Genomic DNA, 24,836 nt, shown 5'->3' on the forward strand with positions numbered 1-24,836 from the left:
CCTGGTCCTGAAAACTTGTAGAGATGCATAACATGCCCGAGGTCATTTGTATTTGACACATGTAGCAGAACCTATTGGTCAATGGGCTAAAAAGCTGCTGGGCCTGAGAGGGAGATCTAGGAAGATACAGGCACAGATGCGTATACCAGTAACAAGATCAAATAAGTCTTGCTTCCTTTGGATACTAGTCTTGAATAGTATTCCTTTGTTTTTCACATGGACTAAGTTTTTTCTTGGTGAGATATATTAATTTAATAGTAAAAGTTTAGAAAACAGCAGCAAACTTTATTAAGTATTTCTCTGACCTCTCTCTTTAAATCCAGACATTTGACAACACAAGTATAATAGGCATCTGTGCATGATTTATGAACTACATTTACACTACTTAAAGAACTGGTCATAATGTGGTACAGTAATCATAGATAAAAAAAGACCATCTGCCTATTACATATTGAGCAGGAAAAAATCTGTTATAACTATTTCAAAGGTGTTCTACTCATTTACCTTGGAGCAAATCACATAGAACAAATAAGTACCAAATCAAGGATCCTCTTCACATCATGGTTACTGTTTTAAATACAATAAAAAGATCTGAGAAACCATTAATGGAAAGTCTTACAATCTGCGAAACTGTAATCAATACATGCCAATACTGGGACATATGAAAGCTGAATTCCATATTTTATGATGCAGTTAGCCATATTGCATATCTCTGAAATGTAATCTGTTACTTGTACAGTCCATGTCCTTCTATGTTCTCACAATCACCAACTGCAAACTCGAGCTGAAACAGAGCATTTTCATTTAGTTTTCACTTATTAGGTGTACAGCAATAACTGCATAAAGCATCTGAGTGACATTCCAGACCAGCCCTGACATTTCAAGTTTGTTCTTGTCACCTAATGTTAAAGCATCACAAATCTTTTGCCTGTTTATTTCGATTTTATACTGTTTCATTTTTTAAAAACTGTAACCCACAAGCTGTTTTGCTCTGTGACCTTTCTTCTTAGAGTGGTCATTGAATCATCAAGCAATGAATATACCATACTTTCATCTTCTTTAGGATGCAAATGTTTTGAGAAAGTGAAAGGGAAACATTAGAAAAGCTTGGCTCCTTCCTGTCACTTTGTCTTAGTGTGATACGAAATTCTGTGACATGTGACATTAAAAAAGGTCACTTTGACAACCTGACTATTAGAATGCCAGCCTATTTTTCACGACTGCTGGTAAATGAATGGCAAAATATGCTGTGTCTAAAATTAATAATAAAATATTTTTTATTTTTCAATTTTAAAATAAATTTTTTAAAAAATAAAGGGAGGACATTTTTAAAGATTGAATATATAGCTCATAACTTTCATCTAAAGCCTGTGGTGGAGACAGAACATCAGGAAAACCTGATGAAGACACCAAAAATGGCCTGCATTTTTCTTGATTTTTTTTTTTTTTTTTTTTTTTTGCATATAATTTCAGTTACTTACAAAAAAAACCCAAAACAAACAAACAAAAATCCACAAACAAACAAAATAAAACAACAACAACAACAACAAAAGGCTGTGGTTCATATTTACACTAAGTGTGTTTTTTGAATGTTCTTCTCTTTTAAACAAAAATTGAATTTGGAAAAATGAGAATTTGCAAGGAAGGTCAAAATAGTTTCAGTAATTCTTGTGATAACACTTTAGGCCCTATGCTGTTGCTGATCCCAGTGAAGATTTGAGCATGGGACAGGACTAATAACTGCAGGGGAATTGCCTTAAAAGTTCTGGAAAGTCTTTTTATAGCCAAAAATCACTTTGCTGTGATATAGAAAATATATTATCTTAGAAGATGCCTGAATTATCAAAGTGTTGACAAATAAAGAGACTGAACAGCTTAAATTACATTAGTAGCACTGAAATTAATACTATAGCCAAGGCTCACTACTTGCTCTTTGTGACAGTTCATGCAATTGCTGAACAGTTACTACACAAAATGAAAAATACCTTTGCTATTTTAATTTCTTCTCATAATGACAATCATTTCTCAGCATCCTACTAGAGCCAATGCCAGTCTTGCTTATTTACTACCTACAAGATACACTACTTAAGAGTTACATAAATTAACAGTTCAATTATTACTTTAATTGTGCTACTGTAATTCTCCCTTCCAAGAAAAAAAGTGTAATTAACTGTAATTAACTGATGTGCAATAGGAGAGAGAATCCCAAAGAAACTCTTTTGCACAAGGGGAAAAAAAAAATCTTTAGATTTTCTAGTAGGAAAGTAGGTAACAGCACTTTGCTTTGCAGGTCCTGGATTGCTATTTTATTCCATTCTTTGAAGACAGTGACAATAAAGTAAGAGCACACCTGTCCTATAAAGAATGGCTCAGAGAGTTGTATTGGTTGATCCTGGTGAGGAGAAGGCTATGGGGATACCTTACTGCAGCCTTTTAAATATTCTGGGACATTAGAAAGGTGGACAAAAGAAAGAAAATATCTATGATAAAGGTGGTCAGACATTGGAGCAGGTTGCCCAGAGTTGTGGATGCCCCAACACAGGAAATATTCAAGGCTTGATGGGGCTTTAAGCAGCGTGGTCCAGTGGAAGGTATCACTGTCTGTGCAGGAGGGTTGGAACTACTAAAGTATCTTGCCACCCAAACCATTCTACAGTTAAGTGATTCTATAACTGATGTAGTTTTGACATGAACTTTATTGAAAGATCATCCAAGCCAAAGGATGTAGGGTCAGGTTGAACAAAAACTCCATCCAGTTTTCACACCACAAATGTATCTTAAATCTGTGTACAAAATTATTATCAGACATTAGGGTGGATGAAAAGTTGCCTAGCATTTGATAAGCTCAAAAGCAAAGTTCCATAGATTTATGCTGTTATTAAATACCTTAACTGATTTTTCAGAGACATAAAACTGAGAAAAACACTGATGCTCAGCTACCATTCTAGCCCCTAAATGTAAAAATTTCCTACATCCCTTGTGTTCAGAAAGCACGCTGAGTGAAGAGTTTTTACTGAGATGTCTCCTTGAAGGGATATTTCTGAGAGAATTAAGCCAAATGGCTATGCAAACCCCAAAAGGGAAAAGCTTACTGAATTCCAGAATCTGCTTTTCATGTTTATATTCAGCTCAATGCACCAACACATTTTATTTCATTCCTTAGACTTTCACCAAGACAATTCATAATTGCTAACATAACTGCCTAAAGCCTTTTAGGTATAAATCAGTAAGCAATGAAGTGAGGTGGAAAAGTAGTTTCCCTCAGACAGATGTATGCTTGAAAATGAGGTGATAATAGGTAAAATGGTATTAAGAAGACTAATGACATACAATAACAAGCCTGTCTAATTGTGAAGATTTAATTAAAGCAGAGCTGCTGTGATGCTGATGTAATTATTAAGCAAATATCTGGCTTTCTGTGTCAGATCAAGCTGCCATGAAAAAATCATATAAAATAGACCTTAAAAAAGGTCTAGATCCTAGCAAGTCATGTAAGTATTTTAATCTAATTACTTTGGGTTGAGAGTATCTCGGTGGAGTTGGGCAAAAAAGCAGGATTTCTGAGATGCTGCAGAAGAATATTACATGTTGAGTCCTTGCCATTCAGCAACACACTTAGTGCTTGAAATTCATATAAACAAGATGACAGAAAAGATGAAAAAAGCTGCATGAATGGCAAACTGCAAAAAAAGCACAACACTTTGTCACAAGGTTGGTGGTTTGTGACCACTCTAAAGGTGCTTTCAGTTCTTTTTCACTGAATTATATTTGCAGCTGCAGCTAGCACCATATGCTATTTGGCCAATATGTGTTAGATACTAGAATCTGAATCTACTTACTCTCTTCAGTTAGCAATTTAGAGCACAACCTCATCTTATCTTAAGAAACCCTGTTCTAGAAACTGAAGTAGCTGGTTCTGCATTCCTCATTGTTCCTCTTTCCAGTTTGGTCCAGCCTTTCCTGGGTGCTCAAATATAAGTCATGAGTTTGGAAAGATACATACTTGGCTAACCCCAATCCACAGTAATTTTAGATTGAAAACTGCTGGTTAATTCAAATAAAACATTTTTCTTGCATCTGCTCTCACCCTGATACATTTTTATGCTGACCTCTATTCATACTTCAGCACTTGCACTTTCTCCTTTTTATTGCCTTTTCAATATCCATTTACTGCTTTGGTTTCCACTTCGTGGTGACCTTAATAACGTCTGTACTTAAAAAACTCAAAGTCTCTCTTTGGAAATTGTTGGGATGTGTAAGGTCTATCTGTAGCTTGACTCTGAAGTCCTAGCATGACCCTTTCCTTTCCCTCCATTGATTTCCTTATTCATAAGGAGTAGATGCTTACATTCTGTCCAAACCCACTGATGAAATCCAGGTTTTAGATGGTTTTGAAAACCTGACTCACTTGTGCAGGGATGAAGCAGACAGTTCTGCAAACCTCCACAATAGGAGAGCCCAGTGCACTTGATTTCTTACTATAGGTGCAGAAATCTCCTGTAATCTGGACAGAACAGTGGTGGAAAAGCAAATATACTACAGTGCAGCCCACAAAATAATTTTGTTTAATGCTTCCCAAAATTATATGCTCACTTTTAGATTGCTCTACAGATGGACAAACAGACAACAATATGGAAAGAAATCAGAATCATGGGGTACAACTTATCTGTGGCCACACTCAAGCCTGCTTCTCATCTCATAAGGCAGGGCTATCTTCTCTGTCTTACTTTGCAGTATTGTCACTGAGTAGCCCAAAGGCTTAAAGAACAAAATAGAGCTTTATAAAAGAATCTCAGACTGATCTAAAGCATGCCAAAAGCAACTACTTAACAGATAATATAAATCCTATCAATGTCTAATTCAAGTAAGCAAAATTCACCAGTAGAGGGAAAGCTTTTTTTCCTTTGTCCCTGTACAAATGCAATAATAAAAATTAATAGCAGATGGTATGTGAAGTATTAGTCATTTGGACAGTCAGCCAACATCTATTTTAATCTTTTCACACATGATTTTCATACTTTTTCCTTCCAAACACTGCTATATCTTTTCTAATTATTTCCACATTTCTCATTCCAGCTAACAACCAGAAATAAAATTATAACTGTGGTCCTGAATTTTACAGGTTCAGTTCAAATTTGATGCTATGAATACCATAATACTTATAGCCAGGGAGAGAAAAGGACTAAAAAGGTATTTTACATAGGCCAGAGAAATAATGTAAAAATGGCTTTATATCATTAGAGTTATAGGCTTGATATGGTAGACTATAGGCAATAGGATTCATAGCTAACCATTAGATTGCCCAGTGATTCCACCCCAACAAATTGCTTTTCTAGTTTTTGCTTACTCTGGGGTTTGGATTAATTGATCCAACACATTAGGAAAAACATCCTTCTAAAGTTTCCTCTTTCTCAGCTTGTCAAATAGTGTTCTGCTTTCACACACGCTGTCTTTCAGACACGCTCTCCTCACCCCTTCAACACTTTACATAGCACCTGTATCTCCAAATTTTTTCTAGCACTGTGTAATGTTAAGACATCATGTTTTCAGCATCAGCATCAGTATTGATAGCTCCAAGGAGAGAATAATTTTATGGCTGATTTAGAGCATAAAAAGATTACACAAAATAAGTTTAATGAGTGATAAGATATTATTAAAAAAAGGAGTCTTTAATTGTTCTTGCACTGGTTAGCATCCTTTAAACATGTACACTCTAAAGTTGAATGAAATCTCAGTCTCTTCTGTCCCAAACTGGCTTCATACAACTTGCTTTCCTTCCTCCTTTTTCCCTTGTTCTTACATCTGAGAAAAAAACTGAGAGGATTTACTCTCAGCATATTTTTTTGTGTTCCCATGAGTTTTGAAGACAGTAAGCAACAGGAAAAGGGGTAATTCTCGGAAAACTTCTGAGTTTACTTCTCTTGTATTTGTAAATGGAAGATGTCTTTGAAGTATTCTAATTCTAGGTAAAATCACGATGGAATTTAGAATTTCAGAATGAAATCAGAATGAAAAAATGCCTTTCTGTTTCAGAACTAAAAAAAGAAATTATGTCAATTTATCTGTCTATTGGAAATGTAATTACGTGTGTTTCAAGGAAATTAAAGGATGGAATAACTTTTATACAGTCTGCAAGTACCCTCATGTCAGAAGCTACTGAAGAAGGCAGAACAGCTATATAGGTAGATACATGATGAAACAACTCTCAACCTCAGTTGTAACTTAAGTAGTTTATGCAAATCTAGATATGCTGTCTATCTGGGGTAACACTTTGGCACAGAAAACGGAAAGAAGAACTAGGAAGATGGAAAGAAATTTAGACACAGAAAAGAAAATGAAAGATGCTAAGCAAGCTAATGGATAAATTGCAGTCTTATCTTTTTGTTATTGTTGTTGTTCTGTGAAGCAAACTGCTTGGTTATACAAGAGGATAGCTTGCCCAAACAATTTATTTGTGATACCAAATATGTTCCACTACATCCTCTGTAAAACAACTGACAAGCAGAATGTGCTTGTACTGACAATGACTTCTATTTGCAAGGTAAAAATATGGCCCCATTGAAATCAAAGACACAACTTCCAATAGGCTTAAAAGGATAAGTCTTCAACCAAAGTCCTACTGTTTCTCAGTATTCAGACATGGTTAAGCTAACAGCTTGATCCTGCAATTGTTGACGTGGATGAGGAACTAGACTCACCACAAGATCTCTCACAGCCAAGTAGCAGTCCCATTTGCAGTGTTAGAGAACAGGCAAATGGGAGCTTGGGGCAACATCACTACAGTGGCAGACCATGTGCCTGTGTGCTCATCATCAGCATGGAAGTCTTAGTGCAGTGTTTGACATTCGACCTGAAAGAAAGCTCTGATGCAAAAGGCACCCCCAGTGGGATCTTGTGTAAGAGCAACGCTATTACAGTGTGCCCAGGTGGCCAAGAAGGCCAATGGCATCCTGGCCTGCATCAGGAACAGCGTGGCCAGCAGGTTCAGGGAAGTGATTCTGCCCCTGTACTCAGCGCTGGTGAGGCCACACCTCGAGTACTGTGTCCAGTTCTGGGCCCCTCAGTTCAGGAAGGGTATCGAGGTCCTGGAGCAGGTCCAAAGGAGGGCAACCAGGCTGGTGAAGGGACTCAAGCACAGACCCTATGAGGTGAGGCTGAGGGAGCTGGGGGTGTTCAGCCTGGAAAAGAGGAGGCTCAGGGGAGACCTCATCACTCTCTACAACTCCCTGAAAGGAGGGTGTAGCCAGGGCGGGGTTGGTCTCTTTTCCCAGGCAGCCATCAGTAAGACAAGAGGGCACGGTCTCAAGTTGTGCCGGGGGAGGTTTAGGTTGGACATTAGAAAGAATTTCTTTACGGAGAGGGTGATCAGGCATTGGAATGGGCTGCCCAGGGAAGTAGTGGATTCTCCATCTCTGGAGATATTTAAAAAGAGACTGGATGTGGCACTCAGTGCCATGGTCTGGTAACTGCAGCAGTAGTGGATCAAGGGTTGAACTTGATGATCTGAGAGATCCTTTCCAACCCAGCCAATTCTATGATTCTATGATTCTATTGGGTGCACAAAATGCAATGGAGAGAAATCTTTGCATGCATTCTCAGCTTTCTATTATGTCTCCATGACTGAGAGTCAATGGGATCTTTGCCAGGTGGCCAACCAAAGGTAAAATTCAAATTTAGAAATTTAGATGCCTGTGGAACTTCTGGATGGCCCACATCCTGGCAAATGCTAGGTACAGCTCTACAGGGCCATGTGAGACACAGCTCATTTAATTATTGCTGTCTACAGTGCACCAGCCTTTCACTTCTATATAACATGAATACATTGGGTCTGTTTTCCTTCTTCAGGCACTACAGTGAATCATCTATTTTATTCACAAGACACAGTAAGGTAAAAATTTATTGCTTTCATAATTTATCAGTAAATTAGAATTTAGACCAGTCTTGATTCCAGGGATGTATTATTAATTTCTCCACATTTTTAAAGGACTTGTGTCAGAGCAGACATCATATAAAAAAATTCTTATTTATAAAGACACCAGATGCATTAAAGAAAGCATTTACATGAGGTCAAATTTGATTCTAATGCTCTTTTATGTACTGATGACTGATGTGAATGTTGTAATAAACTCATAAGTCAAGTTAATAAGAAGAAAATAATTAATTGCCAAGCCTAAGCCACTCTTAGAATTCAAGAAATTCAAACTCTAGCTTTAAGAGGTGAAATTTATTTAAAGAGACCTATGCTCTAGATTTTTGGCCATCCTGGTTACCTTTCACTGGAGACTTTCCAGTTTTTCCACATACAAGGATCTTGCTGCCCATTGTACCTTCAGGGTCTTTCCCACAGAGCTGCTCCCTAGCTTGTGCCCTGCCAGGATCTTGGTCCATTGCAGGGACAGGATTTTACATTTGTGCTTGTTGAATTACTTAAGGTAGCTGCTAGCCCATCCCTGTAGCCTCTCTCTGTCCCTTGGTGTGGTAGCCCTGCTTTTCAACATACTCATTGATCCCAATTTGTCATCCACAGACAAGATGTGAGAGCATTCCATTGCCTCTTACAGATCACTGATAAAAATGTTGAACTGGACAGGTCTCACTACAGACTCTTACGGTGCTTCATTTTTTACTGGCCTTCAATTAGACTATAAACCATTAATTAACTATGACTGCCTGAGCCCTGCCATCCAACCTGCTGCAATCCAGGCAATTGTGCATGCATCCAGACCACAGTGTCCTGATTTAGATACTAGAACATTTTCTCAAACATTGCTGAAAAACCTTGATAAAGAGGAGAGGACAGGACGTTCATAATTCTCTCCTTGCCTGTAAATGTAGACAGTTTGTCACAGAAGGCAACAGGGTTAGTCATGAAAGCTGAGATTGGCTAGATGCTAATCCATGCTGGCCATTTGCAATCATCTTTTTCTTACTTCCTGTGCCCAGTCACATGTTCTGAGAGGATTCACCAACTTTCTGCAGTTTAAAGGATTCAGAACCTACAACATTAACCACAAGTTCTTTCCCCTTAGAGACAGAGTTTATAGCAGCAGTTCATTTTCACCATTAAGAGACCATTGACTTCAGTGAAGTTACTCCCATTTATGAAAGAAAAAAAAATTAGTAATTGACTAGAGCAGCACTGGGCCAGGTTGCCCAATAAGGTTATGAAACAGCAACATTCAATTATCAGCCACTTACAGATTTATTCCTTTGGAAAAGTGCCCTTAGGGTTCTTTGAGGTAAGCACTATAAAAATAATTTCAGTTTCTTATAAGTCTGTAAGATTCCCTTTTATGGCCCAGAAAATCAAAATGTTCAAGAGTCATTTTAGTGAAAAGTAATTTGCAATTATGATTTGTCCTCATATTGCCATACAGGATTGCACTTAGGAAGACAAATAGAACAGAATGAACTATAAATTTCCCTCCTCATTATGAATGATCTGAATCCTGCAAAGGCATTATGTCTGATATAAATATGTGAAATATGGTCTTTCAGTGAATTTAAGTAAGCTTGGTTTAATAAGAAGCAAGCTGAAAAGGTCTTTGTGATCATGGAAAAATTTAAGTCCTACTACAGGAGAGAAAATAACCAACAGGGAAAAAAAACATTAACAGCACTTCTTGAGAGGTACTGCTGACCACCTTGAGTCCTGAGTGGAACAGAAGCAAATTATACAAAGACAAGGCTATTTCACATTTATTTATATTTCTGATTTGCTTCTCCTTTTGACTTTCCCAAATGAACGGAAATAAAAAATGCTACAAGAGCCATTAAGAAAAAAAAATTATAGCTTCTAAAATGTTTTTAAGTTGAGATAATACTTTTGTATGACCTGCTGCTTACTGTGATTCTGCTCATGTTTTGATAATTTTTTGCTCAAAATATTTTGTTACTACATTATGGGGGTTTTTTTGGTTCAACAAACATGTCAATAACATGAAACAGTTATTTTATAAAAATTGCAGCCTGCAGCCTGATAAAATGAATGCAACATTTTGTACAGCTGGATTTAAAATTTCTTTTGTACTACATTATTGCTTATAAGTGTTCCATCCCTGGCTTCATCACACTATTTTGAAAGCTTTGCTTACCTAAAAATGAATCAGAAGTTCTCCTTCACTGTAATTTAAAGGACTGGGATGTTGTAGCATCAGCTTTAACATAATTTTTTGCTTTTATATAAAGAATTCAACATTTGCAGTGCCAGGTCTCTAGTTCTTTGTACTGTTGCAACTCCACTGATTGCAGGGAAGTCATTCCTCTTTTACAGAATTATGCTACCCACTATAGTGTTACTATACTGGCACAAGCACACAGGCTTCTTGTGCAATGGGACAACCCAGTGTACAACACTGCAGAACTCTGGAGAAAATTTATATGAACATAATGATATTCCCTGTTTTCAAGCTTACTGCTTTACTTCTCAAAGTGAGATTTTTTTTTAATGGCTATTTTGCCAGTCAGACACTGGGCTGGAGTTTTATCATAATTCATACAAATACTGATTTGTATCAGTATTTGTATCTGATACTAAGATTGTGCAATGAAACTAAACTACCTCCACAAAACTTTATTCAGTGTTATAAAGTTAATTAATTAGGTAATACAGCAACTAATCACACAATTTCTACTAAGATAAGAATAGTGAAATATTGTTTTATCCTTTTTTTGTGTGCATGTGGAAATTTGAGGCTGATTCCCATCCCCTTCCTTTACAAATAGATACAGTGAGAATATTTCTTTCAAGGAGTACTCATTTATGTAATTCATTTACATCAAGCACTTCCCTTTGGACAAATGGTCTACAAATGTTTTCAAAAACAGACTTTAGAAATATGGTCATTTCTTTAATAGGTGTTTTGGTATAGGTATTTTTAAATTTTTTTTTAGTTTTAAAAGGAAAACCAGATAGTGCCTCCTATAGATACTTGGCACAGTTCTTTCACTGACAAAACCCTTTCTTACTTGTCTCTTTCAAGTATTCCACCTGAAGACTGAGATATTGCATAATTCTTGTTTGCCAAAAAGCTTATGCAGGGGAGGTTTGCTGCCTATATCAAGGGAACTGGATTTCATCATTAGACAGTAAGCATAAATTATGGAACGAAGACTTGAAAGAGTACAAATAGTTTCAGAACTTATTAAAAATAGGATGCTAGGAGATTTTATGCCTCACGGTTTTAATATACCTGCAGATGCATCAAGTGATGCAAGAGAACATGCCATGACCTTTAAGTTTGCCACAAGCCATTTTTAATCTTTTCCTGCTTCAGATATCATTAACCTTGCGCCTCAAGAAAACTACTTATTTTCTCCTTAATTTTTAATTTGTCCAGCTCAATTGCATTCCAGCAGCTTTTTTGAGGAAAAAAGACAACAAAAATCAGTGCACACTTACTTTTGTAAAAAAACATAAGAAACCACTAAATCGGCATTTAGAACAGGGTATCTCCCGGGCACTGCCATGGATAAGCAGGGCACCATTATTATCCATGTAGTATAGATACATACACAGCCTCTTACAGAGTCTTCTTCAGAGAGTTTGCTATTGAAATGGACAAGGCAATTAGGGAAATAGAAAAGAAATTGAATTACATAGAAGACAATTTGTCCAAGGTCACACACACCACAGCTGTCTAAAGCAACTGTGTTCACAAAATGGAGCCACTACTGGCAGGGCTAGAAGAAGTTACCCTTGTTTCTAAGTTTTAGCCTACAGCTCTATCTGTTGGACCACCCTGACCATAAATTTTCAAATACATTATGTAGTAGTAACATGGGTTTGGTTGGTCACTGGAAGATAGGAGATCTCCTGCAATTTAAGTATTATTACCCCAGTCTGACAAGTTTACAAAAGAACACGGGAAGCAGCAAGAAGATAGTTTTTAAAATGTTAAAGAAGAATATTAACCTTCTTGCTACTCAACTTTACAAATTAATTTATTTCAAGCAATAAGAAGAGTCCCCTGGAGTTGCTGCAGGTATTAACAAAGTCTCTATAATGGCCTTCTTATTCCATTTATAGCTGTTCTGAAAAAAAGATGCAGAGAACAGAAGGGGTAAGAATGAAAGAAAAGTAGCACAAATCCATCTGAAATACCTAATGGTTAAACCTGTCAAATATGCAAAACACCTCAATATACTGCAAGAAGGCTAATAGCAATTCCAACATGAAAGCAAGCTGCAAGAATGTGCAAAATGGTTTATTGTTCTATTATTATTATAGTCAAATTAGAGATGTAGAGCCCTGAACAAACTAGATTTAGATGGACTATAATTTCTGTCAAAATACTCTTGTAAAAGCATGTCGAAGTAACCACAATAGTATGATATAGAATCAAATACAGTTAAACAGAAGACAGTAACTAGAAATTCCTTGCTACAACAATAAAAATGTTACTTCTGAATAATTGCTTCCAACATATTCAACTATATAGCAAAAGAGAACTTGGAAGTATGGATGATAAAGCACATTTTATTCTTTAAAGTCTGTATAAGAGGAAAAAACATTGTCAGCTCAGTGATTTTAGATAACACCATGCACTACATGCATGAGAAGCATTAATAGATTGAGACTGGGAGAAGGATTTTATCTGCTGTCTAGAAAAATGACTGCAAACATAATGCTTCATATACCTAACAGCAACAATAGCTTTAAGAATAGTTTTTTCTTTTCCAGATCAAAAGAATAAGCAGGGAAGGAAAACCATTTTATGGAAGGTAGTAGATAAGGTCCATGTATATGTTCTGGTTTAAGATGAAGAATAAAAGATCCTAATGAAAGGAGTGTTCTGCTGGATGGAGTTGATTTCTAATAAATGTTGTATACGCTTTTTAATACCAAAATAATTAATATTATCATTCCCATTTCTAAAAAAGCTTTGACAATCCCATCTCTCTATTTGATTTCAAATCTACCATGTTTTTTTCCTTCATACTGCACTGTGAAATGCACCTTCACATGAGAAGAGAAAAGGGATTTATGTTCCGAATTATTTGCATTTCTCTAGGCCGCTGAAACTGTAGTTTAGGCCAGAAGTGGATGATTTTCATAATGACTTAGAACTCACAAATGTCCTTTCACATAAAAAGTTATTATTGTAAATCATAGATAAACCAGCAGCTCCAGTCAGCGGCAGTTACTTCCTAAAGAGACAGCCCTTTTCCTGGGAAGAATGAATAAATTCAAGCACCCAGAGAATTCAGTGCAAATGTAGAGGTAACCATTTCAACAACATTAAAATAAAGTATTTAAAATTACTAGTGAAAAGGAGTTAATTTCAAACATATTATGCAGACCATATGGGAATAAAAATCAAGGTCAGCAATTAATAAGACAAGGCTGGCAGGCAAATGTGACTCCTGTCAAACATAACATTTATTTTGACACCTACTCTTCCACTAAAACCCATAAAGAAATTAAGTATTTTGAGTTTCAGGTGGTTATTTTCCCCTTTGGAATCGTGGACTGCTACTAAGATAGTCTTAATATACATGGCTGGTCAGTAGTTTCTTGCTGACACATCTAAAATATACTCAATGTGGGAGACACATATCCCAAAGATCCTATCACATAATCCCATTTTGTGCAATAACTGCATGCCTTTGTTTCTTCTCCTTCATTTTTGATTCCCCTTCAACTATCACCACCTTCCTCTTTCTCAGAAGAAATGACTTTCCAGATGCATACAGATAGATCCAAGCCCATCTGTCCACGTTCTCATTAGTCTGGAATAGAACCAGGTACAGTTTGGGGGATGTCTCTCCATGTTAAGTGGAGAACACTCTTAAAAACAATCTGCCTTCCCTTTCAGTGGAGCTTATTCCCTAGCAATAAAGATAAGACATCATGGCTAAGCCACTTCTCACTTGGGTCTGGCTTTAGTGTCACCTTTGCAGTCACCCCCCCCCACCAGACCTGCCCTTAGGCTCAGCTATATCCTGTCTCCCCTGTCCTGAACTGTTAACATATTTTATGTAACTGCGGCAGCTCAAGACATAATACATGTTGGAAAGTTATGTAGTTAAAAAGCATGCGTGTATATACCAGAAACATAAAGTTCTGCTTTCAAAATGTGATCGTGACATTTGGTGAAGAAGATCTCTTTAGCACGTCGTCCAGTCTCAGTACAAAAGGAAAGCAGACTTTTCAGGTGAAGATATGTCAAAGGAGTGTTTTGAGAAAACATCTCTGCAGCTGCTAAAACACACAGTGCCTGAGCCTAGGATAATCCAAACTACAGAGCTTTTCAGCAGCTCAAGAATTTAAAACAGCAGACGATTTAGTCCATCTAGCACTATATAAATACAAGAAACTGTCAAACTGTTACTCTTAATTTATATTTGCTTGAAAATGGACAAGTTTGTCACATGTCAGTGTGAAAAACAGCATACTTTGAACACCAACGATGATTCTGGATATCTCAAAATCTCTAATTAGAGAAGAAATTTAATTACAGTGACTTTTATGTATGGCATAATATCCTCTACTATTTGTGCTGCTGTGTTCCATTAAATGGTCATTCCTGGACCATAATATTTTTCCTACTACCCATAGAGTGATGCCTCATAAAAAATTCTAGATGGTGTCCAAAAATCTCTTACACAGCTCTATGTCATCTTCTTCATAGCAAATATTTAGTGCAGTATATCTTTGTTAATATAAGAACTTAAGCATCACTCACAAGGAAATATTGCTGTGACTCCTTAATCCTATGACCATATGTAAAAGCCAGATCTTTCAAACAGAAATTAAAACACCTGTTTCATCTTTATCCTCTTTCTACAAAAGCCTAATGTCTTGTTTGCATTGTTCCCTACTGTTGTGTGCTGTCTACATTGCTTTAATGACTTTTCAACAATAATCAACGCTTATTTGCTCATCAGTGTACTGGAGGATTGGTTTCTTTTTCCCAGACTAATTATTTTATATATTTTTATACCACCCTTTATTTACCATCTGTTGACCCAATTACCTAAATGATCCAAATCCTCTTCAGTCTGGTTGCAGTTTCTCATTTGCTTTAACTTCCATTTCAGCAACATGCATAAGCCATTAGGGCTTATGTTCCATTCTACATTCATGTATTAGGAGATCTTAAGTCTTCAGTCTAGAGGGTCAGATTCCACTGAAGAATATTCTGAATCTGATGTACTGGACAATTATTTCCTCAAATAATATAAAAGATGCCATCCAATAGACATATGAAACTTCTGGTTTACTTTCAAGTTTAGGTTCAAGTGTTCATTCATCTGCTTAGCCTTTTCCTCACTTTTAAGGGTTTCGGAGACATTTTTGAACTGTGTATATATCATTGCAAAAATAAATAATTTGCCTCCCAGCTTTCCCAGGCTTGTCTAATGCTAACAAACTAGCTACTAACTACCAGAAAGATGGCTAACACACAAGTGGCTGCTCACATCCTAAGATGCTCCTAATAACAAGTTATTTTACTGATATCCTGCAAGGATTAAATATTTCTACAGATGAAAGTTGGTTTCCATTTCACATGAGCATGGCTGTGATACCAACTCAAGATGCTACCGTAAACTTCAGTAAGCACCAGTGGCTTTGAATTTTACAAGAGAATATACTTATACAATTTCTTTCTCAGAAGGAGTAGGATGAGGAGGATTTCTAGGAGATGGTAAAAAGCCTTTTCTCACTGTGATTTTTAAATAAGTGAGAGAAATCAGAAGAGAATCGTATATGTGGAGAGAAAGTCAAAAGGCTGGAGGGTTTTTAGGGCAAGGGATTTGCAGTTTGCTCTAATTGCCTGCTTATTCCTTCATTATGGTTGAAGGGTTCTGGTAATTCACCATTATTAAATATTCAAGGACTGGTCTGGAGGAAGCATTCTTTGGGGACTGCTCTCATCACTCCAGTGCCAGTTAAAAATCCTGCTTTGTGCCTGTTCATGTGTGCAAATAAAGCTCAGCTTTTTCCTTTTTATTGACTTCCTTCACTAAAAAGGCTTCAAGCATTGTGGTAATGTGAGATTATTTAGGAAATTAAAACTTGTGAATCTTTCATGGAACTTTCCCCAAATGTGCGAGAACTGTGTTTACTTCTTTTGGAACCAGAAAATTCCTTCCCCAGTGTAGGGCCTTCATATATGTTCACCATGCTAACATTCTTCCATGTCTGCATTTTTGCTCACCTACATACTTCATAGCATAAAAAGTTCATTCTCTTAACTTCTCTGTCAAGGTGAAGCAGTATGAAAGTGATCATAAGTCATATAGTAGTTCAAGTCACTCGAAGAACAAATTTTCTGTTACACTATGGAAATACTGTATTAAGGGAAAGGTTCCATCAATGCCAGGACCTTGTCATCATAGGGAGTATTTACACACACAGTGCTGGAGCATCCCTTCTCCAAGTCTTCAAAACAGAGGCACAAAATACCACCTTCTATTAGGTAGGGAAAAACAGCACCTAAAGCCACCTTAGAAGAATGCTTGGCTATCATGTTTTAGTCTCATCCCTAGGTAATTTATCCACTCTGATTTCTGTGGTGGGAATACAGTAAAAGTCCTTCAAATAGTGCAGTACAATATGACAACACTGTCATATTGTAGAAAGCAGGCTGTCACCAGCAAGCACCTTCTAAGAAGGCTTGAAAGCTACTCATGGAATTGCCATGACACTATGGTCTCATGTTTGCACTTCAATGTCCAGTTCTGTACATAAGTTTTATGTAGTTTATAAGGAGCATATAAACACTAAAAAATTAAAATATTATGGGTTGATACACAGAAAATTGCAGACCTTGGAGAGCCAAAGAAGCTATGGCTTCTGTCCTGGGTTTTGTTGAGGTTTGTTCATCAAATATTACATTTGCTTTATCTTTTACCTGAAGCCAAATTCTGTTTTCACTTATATTTTCATAATCTAATGCACAGTCTGAAGAAACTGAAGTTGCAGTATACATACATAAGCAAAAAAACAAACTTCTTAAAAACCTGATGACAAAAGTCAATCTGTGGAAACAGTATTATAAGTGATAATTTATAAATCTTTGGATTATTCATTCCCTTTGTTTTCATCTTTGAAAATTTTATATGTTAGCAAAATTTTCTGTGTTGTTATTACAGCTCTACTAGAGTTTGACACAACTTTGGTTTGGAATTCATCATTGAAAGGGGGAAAACATATTTGCTCTCCAATCCTAATAAAAAAAAAAAGATTCTTTTTTTTCCTGGAACCACTGAATAAGAAAATTCCTTGAGATGGTTGTAAATTTTGTGTCATGTGACACATGACACATTTTGGTGTCAGATACCAATGATCTTCACCTATGAGAAAAAAGTGTCAAAGGATGACTTTCATGAAACTATGGTTTAGTGGTCTTGAGCACTTCAATACAAAAATGATCAATTTCTTTTCTAACTGAAGTAGCTACAAGCACCAGTCTTCCCCTCCTTGGAGAGTATCCTGACTAGCAAGCCTGTGAGCATATTTGAATTTTTTCCTCTACTTTGCATAACTGATTAAATGAAGGTGATAATTACTTCACATCTGCAATAAGCATCTTATCTATCCATGAGTTTTACTATTGTTACGAGCTGGCTCGTTTTGACACCAGTCTTGAAATATCAAAGTAGTAACTGAAGCAGAGAGAGGAATTGATTCTCTGGACTGGTAGTTTCAAAAATAATTTAGGAGAATTTCATAGTTCCAGAGTCTGAGCTACTGAACATTAACTTATTTACATAATGTCTGTCAACGTGTCAACAGAACAAACTGAGAATGCACTTTATCTTCCTGTGAAACTGAATAACCTATAGCTATGTGATTACAGTGTTCCTACTGAATAGGTAGACAATGTGGGTGTGATTACCTTCTGGACTCAAGTGTCCTATATATTTTATATCTGACCTATTGCATAAAGAACCTTCTTTTTTTTCCCAATTGTTTTGCAAAAAAGCCAGACACACCCAAAAAACAATTAATTTCCATAATAAGACTCATAATTTTTCTTTAAAAAAACACAGGCAGGCAGACTGGATCAGACCATCCAACCTCTTATGGCAAAGGGTAGTGGATGATCTAAAAAAGACTGTAAGAAGAGGGGAATGATAGACTGTTTTTTTTCAGCAGAATACTTTCAATTTTTCTAGTAGCCAGCAACTTAGGGATCTCTTGAGCTTCTGATGGCATCTTTGTATTTAATAGTCCCGGATAGGATGTTTCCTGCCATGAATTTATCCAACCACTTTTTAAATCCATGTAGATTTGTAGGATCTGTGACATCCTCTGCAATAAGTTTCTCAGCCTAATTATGCGAGGTGTGAGGATGTATATTCCATTGCTCATTCAAATCTACCACCAGATAATGCAATCTGATAGCTTGTTCTTACAGGGAGAGAGGAGGAAGGAGGGAGAAAGAGAATAATCATTTGCTACCTCATTTTCCGTGGCACCTGGGATTCTGTAATCCTTTTTTACATGCCCCCTCCACTGTTTTATTCCCAGATAGAGTCAAGGGTTGGACTAGATGATCTCTGAGGTCCCTTCCAACCCGGCTAATTCTATGATTCTATGATTCTATATAATAATTCTGCATGCACAAATAGATCCATACCACCTAATGCTGTCATCTTTCTCTGAATCTGTCCCCAATCCACTGCCTCTTTCCCAGGGCAGAAGTGAACCAAATGGAGCATAGCATTGAGGTACAGCATGGATTTATATATACCTACACCATTGATTTACAGAAAAGCATAGCAGTGCTTTCTCTGAAACATAGCCCTTCTTCAGCTCCTAAACTTTGTTTTTTCCTGGAAAGAATGCTGACCTGACAACTACCATAACCTCAGATCTGACAACTGAATGTTAACAACTATCTCATGGCCTAATCCGATCTATACAGATACATTATTTTTATGTATGTTATATTACTGAGTTTTGCCTGCTTTTTGTCACACTGTTACTTAACTTCTCAGAGTCAGCCTTACCTATGTTACCCAGAAAAAAATGCATGCTGTCAGCAGCCCCTGTCACTTCAGTCTTTACACCCTTTCACGCTTGCTGGTGGCTTCCCAAAGGAAGTCTCTAAGAGCTGTGACCTACTTTTTAGGCAGGATTTTACACTGGTGAGGAACTGTCCTCTTCTTCAACAGTTTTTCTTTTCCCTTGGTCCTTTTCTGCCACCTCTTATGTTATCTTGGGGTGTGTTTTTTTTAATATCTAAGTGTTTGTGAGTATCTAGTGCAAGCAATTTGCTAACATTCATTTTGTGTATTTGTTCCACGGACCTCATCCCTTTGGCAATTGATCTTTCCTGGTTCTTTTGCTACAGTCTTATCTTCTCTTAGCAGTTCTTTCACACATTCCCAATCTATTGGCCTTCTGCACAGTCTGGCAGAATTTGTTTCCCTTGTGACTATAAGTAGATGTATTATTTTTAAGATACCTTTAGAAGGTACTGCTAAAATTCTTCATAGCCTGACATGTTATGTTTCTACAAACTAAGAACTTCCAGAGGCTACGTGATTTCTTAGTTTCCTCTTTTGGAAATAACATTAAACTTCTGAAAGATGCCACCTTTCACATGTTATCCTCTCTTACCCCCTTGTTTGACCAGGACAGCTTTTGATAGTCCTTCCATAGCCTTTTTAATAGTTGACATCAACTCTACTATGTGGTCTTCCAGCAATCACCATGCCACTGTCCAATATTTGTGCTTTCATCTGGCTCTTTTAGTTTCCTTTTCTAAGGTATTTCCTCATTTTACTGACACCTCCCTTTTTGCCACTGACCATATGCAAAGGGAATGCTGGCGTCAGTCACTCCTTCAGGAACACATGGAAAGGCCACTTGGAGCTTTGGACAGTGCTTGGGTATCTTTCAGGCTCAAGGCAAGGCTGACTTTCCCTCTCCTGGCTTTCCTTTCATGGATAAGCTGTTTGAGGTAGCACAGGCAGTAGGGAAGCCTTGCCATTCCTGTCCAGATGGGAGATTCCAATCTGTGTCGTCTATTGTTTCACTTACTCCACTGATGCAAATTAACTCAAAGCTTTTTCTAACACTCATACTGACATGATCTACTTTGTAATTACCCTGCTTCAAAGGTGTCAGGAAAGGCAGGATCTCACTTTACTCTGTCTGATTCTCCAATATGTGTCTACTGGAGCTTCATTTTAGTAGGGGATTGTGGGAGAAAAAAAAAAAAAAAAAGTTAAAAAAGTTTAGATCGGATTTAACCTGTTTGTTCTCCTCCATTTTAGGTTGGCAGCCAAGTCAAGAGAGAACTATTATCCATCCCTAATTTCAGTTTCCATGGGAGAAACACTAAAATTTTTCCTCTTTTGAGTGTTTTCCAGTTGACCATTATTTATTGCCATAAATTAGATTTAAGTATATTTGCATATCTGCATTTAACAGCTTAGAAAATGTAAATTAAAAGGTAATTACATTGAAATATGAGGGAAAATATAATTATTATCTCAGCACTAATAGTGTCAAGAAAACATATTTCAATGCTTGAGTTAAACAGTGTAGTTATTGAGGTGTGCATTAAATTATATGGCTTATGCTACCCATAAGGGGAAACTAGATTACCATTTATTCTTTCTGTCTTTACTGTTTCTGAAAATATATAGCCCTCTGACATATTGTAATATCTAATTTCTTTTTCTTTTCCTTTTTTTTTTCTTTTTTTTTTTTTCTGTCTCTCTCTTTTGGCCCTGAATGCTTACATTAGAACATCAGGAACTTACTACAGTGAATTATTTTGACTTGATCTACCTCTGCTTGACTGCAGACACAGCATTCTCGGCTGGGACTAAAACTTTGACAGGCAAATTCCAGTTACTTTAGTCATCAACTACTCTGAATTACCAAAGGAAAACGATTAAGAAATTTCTGACATGAAAATGCTGCCTCTTGTCACTGTCATGCAATAACTAGAATAAGCTAGAAAGCAAATGCTCATTTTCTCATTGAGCTGACATGTATCTTTAGTCTTACCCACCCAAGCTCTGATACTTAATGTGTCACATACCTACAAGAACCACAAAATTTTAAACTTAAAACTTTTCCAAAGAAAGTTTCAATTCAGTTTAAAAACCTGTGAAATTTTGTGCTTGCAGAAATGGCATTTGGAGGTAGCAGGCACCTGGCAGGTGAAAGCTGTAGAACAAGGAACTTTTTTTGGTTGAACCTCCTTTCCTTTACTTATAGCTCTAGAGTCTGAAGCAAATCAAAGCCTGAGACATTGGAAAGCTAAAGAAACACAATTCAGATAAAAACAGTGTCAGCAGAAGAGCTTCCCCAGTGACTTTTGCCTAGGTGCAGTGAAGTACCATAGTATTTGCCTGTTAACCTATGCAGATAGTGACATGAATGTCTTCTTTAAAAGAATAAACTCATCTTCAGTCTAGTTCAAGGACTTAGTATCACTTTGGTTGAATACCTAAACTAACATAGGGAAAGAAAGGCAGATGCTACTTTTAATAATACAAGGAGAGTCTGAGTGCCTTTCACTACCTTTTTCAAATCTCTTCATCCCTTATTTTCAGAAGATGTCTCATTCATCCAGCTACACACTTAAAATATTTCATGTTATAGAACATCTTTTCTGTCATGTCCACGACGACTGTGATAGTAACAAGCTGTAGCTGTATGCACAGGCTTTCTCTAAATATTGTTACTGGTGATAGGGATCATATGGTGCTAACCCTGGCTGGATATTTTTATGCTATCATTTGACTCCAGGAAGACATCTGGGAAGAGGCCACAATTTTTCTATTCTCATTTTCTTTCAAACACACTTTAAAAGTGATCCTCATTGGTGATAAGTGAAGAATGTGTAACTCTGGTGGCTCTTACTGAATTCTTACTGAAATGATCTTTTTTTTTTTCCAAAAGAAGAAAAAGCCCATGATCTTTGAATAAACAAATCTTGTTTCACTAGTATTACAGGGGTCTTTTTTATCTGTAAAAACTAGGCAGAGAGTTTTCAATCAAATCATCAAGTCAAATTCCTTAGAAACTTCTGAAAATTATGAACTTCAATTAACATTCGTACGTTGTGTTTTCAAGATTTTACATCTTCCATCAGACAGTTTGGGAACAAAAGTCAGGTTTTTAACAGTTGCTTGCTGTTACAATACTTTGCACAAATCCTTTGGGTTGAGAGACATGGTAGCCATTTCCCCAGTCTGTTAGTGAATTTCACACTAAATACTTTGCAACCTTTAGAAACAAGGGACTTAATCTAAATTGCTTTTCCATCAGTTTGAAAAAATGGCAGTCTTTCTGATGGTAGCATCTACTTCTTTCTACTGGTGCTCTAATTCACAACCATAAAATCAGGCTATAATAGCATTGCCCTCGTTGAGTTTCCTTCATCTCATACCTCCTTATAGTAATCACCCCAGCCCATGCTGATAAGCAACCAGGCTGATGCACAGATGGTGGCCAGAGAGTAACTTTCAGTTTCAAGTACTCCAATTAAACTATTGCCCTGGGACTTCCACTCACAAAACAAGGTCACCTGGGGCCTGCCCAAAGACAGTGACAAACTGTACTTCTAATTAAGAAACCCAAAACACTGTTAGTGATATTTGCAGTTTTTCAGGGACTAGTAAGAAGAATATGTTTGCCTCACTTTATATATATTTATAAAATAAATATGCCTGTAATTAATGAGGATAGACAATAAAAAACATTTGGCCTTAACTTCATTCATCTGCATGGTGACATGAGATCATATAAAATGGGAGTAGTGGGGACAGATTTTTACAAAGATTGGAAACAACTACACTCAGTGGACTTGTGTTGCCACGAGGCATCTTTACAGGCTGCTGGAGAAACATTAATTACAATGTACCACAGTCATGTTTCATTAATACATAACCAATGTAGAGAATTGCTCCGTTAATCTTAAAGATGAATTACTACTGTCAGGGCTTTGTTACAGACTTATCTCTACTACCAACACTTGTGCACTGAGACAATAATAACAACAAGGCATTTGGTCTTGAGTAAGGGGAAAAAGAATGAGTATTTCAAGTAATTACAGATATTCAGTTTAGACAGGTGATCTTGTTTTCCAGGAGCTGGTACTGTAGGTATCCCTAATGAGCCACTGCAAGTACCAAACTCCATTGCTAACCTAGAAACTTTCAACCTGCAGAAAAATCTGTTGACAAAACTATGTGACTCTGAGATTTTAACCAGTTTCTTTAACTTCTGCCTTTCAGACAGAAAAAAATCTGCCCAAACTTCAAGAGATAAAAAGGTCAAAGGTCTTGAAAGATTAATATGTAATTAACGTTTGAATGCATTGCTCTGCAGAGAACTTTGCTTAATGGCCATACTCATATGCTTGGACTTATTTTTTATTTTTAGGTTTGATTGCTGGTCAAATCACACTAATGTGCACCTGAAATTATGGTTTTGCAAAACAGAAAAAAAGAGAAACTCTTGAATACTGCATTTGAATTTTTTGTGATTGTTTTATCACATACTGCACATCTTTTTTAGTATCTGTGAGTGAAGTGACAGGTCAAAATTCATGATGGGATGGGCTCATGCCAAAATTGGCTGCAGTCAAGTACATCAAAAGCAAATTCCCTTGGGTCCCAAATGATACTACCATTTTATAACATTGAAGCAGTAACAAAAATTGATTTATTCTTACAAAAATATGTTACTACAATTACTTTTTCAATACTTAAAAAGTGTCTGCTTTCTGCTAATAGTGAACGCTGTAGTTCAATATGTTCTATTTCATCTTTCCTGCAACCAGTCTTTCTACATTTAAGTTCAACTGTACCCTTGTTTTGGAGTATGTGTATAATTATTTGCTATGATTACTTTGTTAGATTCCATGGGAGAAATATGGCATATAAGTTTATCAACAAGTAGTCTATCCATGGAAGAAACTATTTCACTTCAGAAGAAATAGCAGTCAAATGTTTTCTGAAGAGAAACAAGAGGGTTAGCAGATACTAGACTACAGAACACCAGGTATTTGAGATCCTAAGATGAGAGTACTTAAAATTGCCATAAGGTTTTATCAAACAAACTTCCATTTGCTGTCTGGGTATATTTCCTATGCTAAAGACACCTTTGCTAGGGCACTTGTTCTTCATGGAACAAACTCCTGTCTCTGTATCTGACAATTCTATCTAACCAGTGTCTAAGTTCTCAGTACATACCATAAAACTGTATTTTCATTCATTGCTAAATATACCTCTCTACCCATCACTTAAGCATCATTTCTAATCCACTAATTTCATTAAAACAATTTACATGTTTTAAATTACATTGATATGGGATATTTTCTTTTCTTCTCTGTATTTGGAAAAGAAAGACAAGCATTGTGGCACAGAAACAAGGAGAGAAAAATGCATTTGAAAGTTGTAAGTTAAAGATTAGAGAAATTCAGACATTCTGCCTCAAAGAGGATGAGATCCGTAGCCTAGGGAGAGAGGATGAGGTTACAGCCTTTAAGCCCTGCTATGTAGGAAGATCCACAAGAAAATCTAGGTCAGTCTCTTACTAAAGATTGCAAACTGCTCAGTAGTAGTGGCAATCTATATTTGGTATTTCTGTGAGAGAGAAGCAGGGCAAGATCCTTACTTGACCCCAAGCATAGTACCCGACTAGAGGTGGTGGTACGAGGCCACATGGGGTATAGTTTTAGGGCCTGAACATTTATTAAGTTTCCCACTTCCAAGTAATCCAGATGCAAACTCCTTCAGATTGTTTTTCCCCACATTTATTTCCTTCTACTGGTAACTGCAGGTCTTGTTTGGTATGCATGTTATCTGTAGTTGAATATAATTTAGAATTGCTTAAACATTTATAAAGAAAACTA

General features: G+C 36.7%; 1 protein-coding gene across 1 annotated transcript in view; it reads right to left on the reverse strand.

Annotated features, from left to right (window-relative positions):
- Positions 1–24,836, reverse strand: part of DSCAM (DS cell adhesion molecule) — a 379,165-nt gene that overhangs the window by 227,280 nt on the left and 127,049 nt on the right. The window contains exon 2 of the mRNA XM_030451268.1: positions 8,239–8,245. Within this exon, the coding sequence (XP_030307128.1) occupies positions 8,239–8,245 (7 nt within the window). The remainder of the gene's footprint in view (positions 1–8,238; positions 8,246–24,836) is intronic.

This window comes from Calypte anna, chromosome 1 (genome assembly GCF_003957555.1).
Source record: "Calypte anna isolate BGI_N300 chromosome 1, bCalAnn1_v1.p, whole genome shotgun sequence".
Taxonomy (NCBI): Eukaryota; Metazoa; Chordata; class Aves; order Apodiformes; family Trochilidae; genus Calypte; species Calypte anna.